The sequence below is a fragment of the Myxocyprinus asiaticus genome, chromosome 36, assembly GCF_019703515.2.
Source record: "Myxocyprinus asiaticus isolate MX2 ecotype Aquarium Trade chromosome 36, UBuf_Myxa_2, whole genome shotgun sequence".
Lineage (NCBI taxonomy): Eukaryota > Metazoa > Chordata > Actinopteri > Cypriniformes > Catostomidae > Myxocyprinus > Myxocyprinus asiaticus.
This window is the reverse complement of record NC_059379.1, coordinates 2467969-2475000: the sequence shown is the minus strand read 5'-3', so window position 1 is coordinate 2475000 and position 7032 is coordinate 2467969. Positions and strand designations below refer to the sequence as shown.

Below are 7032 nucleotides of genomic sequence, written 5' to 3'. Positions count from 1 at the left end.
AGTTCAAATCCAGGGTGTGCTGAGTGACTCCAGCCAGGTCTCCTAAGCAACCAAATTGGCCCGGTTGCTAGGGAGGGTAGAGTCACATGGGGTAACCTCCTTGTGGTCGCTATAAAGTGGTTCTCGCTCTCGGTGGGGCGTGTGGTGAGTTGTGCATGGATGCCGCGGAGAATAGCGTGAAGCCTCCACATGCGCTACGTCTCCGCGGTAACGCGCTCAACAAGCCACGTGATAAGATGCGCGGATTGACGGTCTCAGACGCGGAGGTAGCTGAGATTCGTCCTTGGCCACCCGGATTGAGGCGAGTCAGTACGCCACCACGAGGACTTAGAGCGCATTGGGAATTCCAAATTGGGGAGAGGCTCCAAATTCTTTTTTTTTAATTAATCAACAAAAATAAAATAAAAAGATAATCTCATTACAAAACACACCAACCAAATTCACACCTTGTTTTTTTTATTTATATACTGTATATATATATATATATATATATATATATATATATATACACACACACACACACACACACACACTTTCTTTTTCTATGCTTATATAATAACTGTATTAAAGTGTTAGTACTGTACATTTTAATAACTCTTGCTGGTACATCATGGAAGAATAAGTCTTTATTTCACAAAAACAAAAAAACAAAAAAACAATATTGCAGCAGAGAGAAAGGGCTTGATGGACACCAGGTTTTTACATTTTATTATCCAAAAGTTTGTAACATCGAAAGAAATATTTTTTTTTACTATATTATTATAGTATATTGGGTATAATGTACTGTATATTTTAGGGCGATTTCAGACCTGTAGCTCCTTTGATTTGTTCCGAAACAGGGGCTAAATTTGTTACGATGTTGCATTTTCTTATTGGATCGGTTCGCTATCACAATGCAACATTTCAAAACGGACCAAAACTTTGTCAATTAAAGTCACATGTGAGCAAACTGTCTCCTCATTGGTCAGAATGACGTGTGAACTGTTCCAGGATTTAGCGCATCCATTGATATACCTGTTAAAATGTGTCAACCGTTACAAATTTTCAAATGTTGTTTTTGTCACGCCTATGCAAAACGTCACCGCGTGGTACAGAAGAGTTTGCGCTGCAAATAAACATTTTCCGACACACGGATGGTATGAGCTGTGAAATTTACGTCATGGTTATTTGTGTCCGTCATTAGATGATTTATTATTTATTACCCATCATTATTTTTAACCGTCATTATTTCTGCCTGTTCTCACGATCACAGAGCTCGCTCTTGCACACACATAGACACACAAACAGCAGAGTGAAGCCACGGAAAACATTTTTTAATATGCAAAATAGTTGCTGACGCCGTCCTACCTGTGTTCTGCCGCTATTCGAAAGAAGTGATCGTACTAAAATGACCTCAGGAATTATAAAACAGCTCTTAGGGATATTGTTTGGTGCGTTGGGTCGGATTGCATTCTCACCACAAGCAAAATGCTCCAGGGTTCGTTTGCAATCCAGAGGTGGTCTCGGACCGATTGTTTTAGAGCAGATCCGATTGCGATTGCCGTCTTCATATATGCCTAAACGATCCGAAACTAAGCGAGGAAACGCGCCAGGTTCCAAAACAAATACTCCAAATGAACCAGGGAAGAAAACGCTGAAAAACATTTTCTAAAACTAATCCTCACTTCCACAGTTTCAGCTTAGTTTCATGAGAATTACCCTTTTGTTTTACAAACTCATGGTACTGATGTCACCCTTGATAAATGAACCCTTCATGTTGTTTTCTGTGTGATATTCGTTTTTAAGTCTCCCGTCTCTCTCTGTTACAGACACGCCACGCAGCTGGAATTTCATCAACACACTCTCGTGGGTTCTCAATCTGTTCGGGATCTTCTTCATCCTGGCCGCTCACGAGCATTACTCCATCGACGTCTTCATCGCGTTCTACATCACCACTAGACTCTTCCTCTATTACCACACGCTGGCCAACACACGGGCGTACCAGCAGAGTCGCCGTGCGCGAATCTGGTTCCCCATGTTCTCCTTCTTTGAGTGTAATGTTAATGGACCTGTTCCGAACGAGTACTGCTGGCCGTTCACACGACCCAACTTACTCAAAAGGCTTATTGGCTAACACACACGCACACTCTCGCTTCGCAATGCGATGTTTGTGCTGCTGATTCTGAATACATTCTTGCATTGCCATGATGGACGGCAAAGACTGCATCTAACACACACATTTCTAATTGCTTTCTCTGGTAGGTGTCAGTCTTCTAAAGGGATTTGATTAAAATTTGCCCATTATTGTGGATTTTTGGCTTATTTTTCCACTGTGGAAACAGACTGATAATCACACGACATTTCATTCGGGTTTTAAGACTCTATTTTTTAGCCAGAAACTGGAACTGTGAAAGTCTTGCTTTTTTTTCTTTTTTTTTCTGTGGAGCGGTCTTGGCAGGGAAACTTTTAGGCGTCTTAAAACCCTTCGCATGATACAGTTGGCAGTATTAATTTTGCCTTGTTTCATAAGAGTAGATACTTGACATGATGAAGTCCTCATTTCTTCCAAAGACATTTCGGTCTTAGCATTGTTATAGAGATTTACACGATTAAACTTTTTGAAGCAATATGAAACATCTTAAAGTTTTAAATGGTTTGTGTGAAACTGTAATGTTTTAATTGAATTGATCTCTGCTTTCATCTTATTGTCTTTTCATTCATTTCTATAGTGCGACAGATTTTGTTTTGCCAGTATTAGTAACTGTGTGGAATGATAAAATGATAATACTGTATTTAAGACTAAAACTTATCCCCTAAATTTCGTGTTTTGGGTAAATCTCATGAAAATATGTCCAGGTCACATTTCACCCCAAACTTAAAAGCAAATATAATTATTTGCTTCAAATTAATTCTTATTAAAAAAAAAAACTAAAAATAAAAACTATTACAATTAATTGCTTTAAATTAATTATATTTTTCCTGAAGATTATATATATATACTCTTCAGGAAAATATATATATATATATATATATATATATATATATATATATATATATATATATATACTCCATAACCCATAATGACAACAGATTCTTGATAACTTTGCAAATGTATTAAAAAGAAAACACTAAAATATCACATTGACATACAGTAAGTATTCACACCCTTTGCTAAGACACTTTGAAATTTAGCTCAGGTGCATCCCATTTCTCTGGATCATCTTTGAGGTGTTTCTACAACTTGATTGGAGTCCACCTGTGGCAAATTAAACTGATTGGACATGATTTGGAAAGGCACACACCTATCTATATAATTTTTTACAGCTGAAAATGCATATCAGAGCAAAAACCAAGCCATGAGGTCAAAGGAACTGCCTGCAGAGCTCAGAGACAGGATTATGTTGAGGCACAGATCTGAACATTTCAGTTGCATTGAAGGTTCCCAAGAGCACAGTGGCCTCCATAATTCTTAAATGGAAGAAGTTTGGAACAACCAGGACTCTTCCTACAGCTGGCCGCCCGGCCAAACTGAGCAATCGGGGGAGAAGGACCATGGTAAGAGAGGTGACCAAGAACCCGATGGTCACTCTGGTTGAGCTCCAGAGATCATGTGTGGAGATGGGAGAAACTTGCAGAAGGACAACCATCACTGCAGCACTCCACCGATCTGGGCTTTATGGCAGAGTGGCCAGACAGAAGCCTCTCCTCAGTGCAAGACACAAAAATAAAGCACCTAAATGACTCTCAGACTGTAAGAAACAAGATTCTCTGGTCTGATGAAATGAAGATTGAACTGTCTGGCCTCAATTCCAAGCGTCATGTCTGGAGGAAACCAGGCACCCCTCATCACCTGCGCAACACCATCCCAACGGTGAAGCATGGTGGTGGTAGCATCATGCTGTGGGGATGTTTTTCAGCGGCAGGGACTGGGGGACTGGTCAGGGTTGAACGAAAGCTGAACACAGCAAAATACAGAGATATCCTTAATGAAAACCTGGTCCAGAGCACTCAGGACCTCAGATTGGGCTGAAGGTTCACCTTCCAACAGGACAGTGACCCTAAGCACACAGCTAAGACAATGCAAGAGTGGCTTAGGGACAACTCTGTGAATGTCCTTGAGTGGCCCAGCCAGAGTCCAGACTTGAACCCAATCAAACATCTCTGAAGAGACCTGAAAATGGCTGTCCACTGACGGCCCCCATCCAACCTGACAGAGCTTGAGAGGATCTGCAGAGAAGAATGGCAGAAAATCCCCAAATCCAGGTGTGCAAAGCTTGTCACATCATACCCAAAAATACTTAAGGCTGTAATCGCTGCCAAAGGTGCTTCAAATAAGTACTGAGTTAAGAGTGTGAATACTTATGTCATTGTGACATTTCAATTGCAAAGTTATCAAAAATCTGTTTTTTTTGTTTTGTCATTATGGGGTATGGAGTGTAGATTGATGTGGAATTTATTTTTTAAATAATTTAAAGCATTTTAGCACAAAGCCACAAAATAACAAAATGTGACAAATATTAAGGGGTCTGAATACTTTATTAATGTACTGTAATTTAACAATACTGTACATTTTAAATATTATATCATTGTTTTTTCGCATTACAGTCGTGAGAATAAGATTTATTTTGCATTATGGTAATTAGGGTAAAATGTTTGTAAAATGTGAAGGAAAAATGAGAGTATTGGGGGTTAAATGTGCTCAATTGTCCTCAAAATAAAAACTAAAAAAAACTAAAATTAATTTTCCTAAAGCAAAAAGAAACTGCTAATTTTCTAAGGTGAAATCTGATACGTTCTTTACAGGTTTCGTGAGATTCACCTTATTGCTCTTGTTTTGCTGTCCTTGTTTCTGTATGTTTGTCTTATTTTAAATTAGTATATTTGAAAGTAAGTCTTGCCAAAACTTTGAAATGATTTAATGAAAATGTTTTTTAACAGCGTCATTGGCAATATGTCTTTGTTTATATACAAATGTAATTTTTTGTTGTCGTTAAATATTTATGATTTATTTTGAGATTTACTGTTGATGGTTAAGGTGGCCATAATTACTTTTTAAAAGTTTACAAAAAAATGGAAACATGAAAGCAGATACAGCAATATTTCCCTGCTTATCTTATGTTTTTGTCTTAACGGATTTACACTGTATATGGAGTAAAGTGATGTTTATATCAGAAACAGGGCTAGGTTTAATGAGGTTTTCTGTGTTAGGTTATTAGGATTTGAATAAAAAAAAAAAATTAAGAGTTATTGCATTGAATTTAGTAATCTTTTTAAAAAAAATAATAATAATATAAAACAATAGAATAAAAAAATATTTACAATTTTACTAATTTAATGTTAGAAAATATACAATTTAATTTGATGGAATTTTGATATGAAATTTAAATGCATAAATCTCAAAAATAGGCAATTTTTTTTATTTTATTTTTTTTATTTATTTTTTTTATTTTACTGTGTTGAGCACAGAGAGTTGAGCGTTGGATTTCATGTTTTTAATGGAGATGTACAGAACCATAAATAACTCAGTTACTATTAGTTAGTTAATGGTATTGTAATGTACAGTGTGCAAAACAAATGTTCAACTTTTCCTTTTGACATTTCCATCTTCTAAAGTGTATAATATTCAATTTAAAGCATTTTAAAAATTAGGCAAATGAAGGAAATTATTTTAAAAGGTGGCTTGGGGATTTGGAAAATAGTTAGCCTCTTTATTTCGTCTTCTGACTCGCTGACTATACTTAATTTTTTAAAGGTTCAATCACTCCATATGTAGCATGACATGCTCCAACATCTATAGTGTTATAAGTAACATTAATATGACAGATACATGCTCAGCATTGGTAGATAATTTCACGTTCATTGTGCAGTGCTTGAAAATGCCATTCATCCTCTTATGGACTTTGTTAAAGATACAGATGGGATTTAGGATGCTTTAGATATGTTTGAGTATGCTCAATGTAGAACACCATGTGTCTGCCATTATCAATAAAATGTAGAAATTAAAGTGGCGTTTCTGTAATTGCCAAACAGCATTTTTTGCTGGTAATAGTAAATAAACAATTAAAATTGTGCATACTAAAGCAGAACTGCGGATTCACCATGGGTTGGTCTGTTTCTGCGCAGGTTTGTGTTTTTCTCAGTTTACTGTTTACATGTTTTCCAACAAATGTATTGTTACTGCTGTAAAATCATAATTAAAATGGGATCTCCTTTGGATCATGTTAGAAACACTTGTAATGTGGTGGTATACATCAGTAAGAAAACTTCAAAGAATACTATGGTGCACGTTCTTAATATGGATATTAGTATTATATTTGTTGTTAGTGGCTTTCACAATGTTTTTAATGACTGTGTGATAGCGGTGGCTCATATCAAATTACCACAGTTTCAAATGTATAGCAGTAAATAAAGTAAATGTAGTATTTTGGCAGAAATATGTTTTTTGTAAGGGTGTGTTAAATACAAACGTGTTTTAAAGTAAGAAACACAACCAGCAGGATCGTTATCTTTATATGTTTATTCAACTGTAAATATCATAATAATTATTGTGCAATATTCTCCCTCATGACCAATAACTCTTAAAGGAATATTCCAGGTTTAATACAAGTTAAGCTCAATCGACAGCATTTGTGGCATAATGTTGATTAAAACAAAAATTATTGTCGACTCGTTCCCCCTTTTCTTTAAAAAAGCACAAATCTGGGGGGCCTGGGTAGCTCAGCAAGTAAAGACGCTGACTACCCGCCCTGGAGTCGCAAGTTCGAATCCAGGGTGTGCTGAGTGACTCCACTCAGGCTTCCTAAGCAACCAATTGGCCCGGTTGCTAGGGAGGTTAGAGTCACGTTGGGGTAACCTCATTGTGGTCGCTATAATGTGGTTCTCACTCTCGGTGGGGCGTGTGGTGAGTTGTGTGTGGATGCCGCGGAGAATAGCGTGAAGCCTCCACACACGCTACGTCTCCGCGGTAACATGCTCAACAAGCCACGTGATAAGATGCGCGAATTGATGGTCACAGACGCGGAGGCAACTGAGATTCGTCCTCTGCCACTATGC

The 7032-nt window shown here is 37.3% G+C and overlaps 1 protein-coding gene across 1 annotated transcript in view; it reads left to right on the top strand.

The window, feature by feature from the left end:
• The window catches only part of LOC127426665 (sphingomyelin synthase-related protein 1-like), a 20672-nt gene extending 17786 nt beyond the window's left edge, over positions 1 to 2886 (top strand). Inside the window, exon 7 of the mRNA XM_051673619.1 lies at positions 1809 to 2886. Coding sequence (XP_051529579.1) covers positions 1809 to 2113 — 305 coding nt within the window. The 3' untranslated portion in view covers positions 2114 to 2886. The remainder of the gene's footprint in view (positions 1 to 1808) is intronic.
• Positions 2887 to 7032: the final 4146 nt, after the last annotated feature.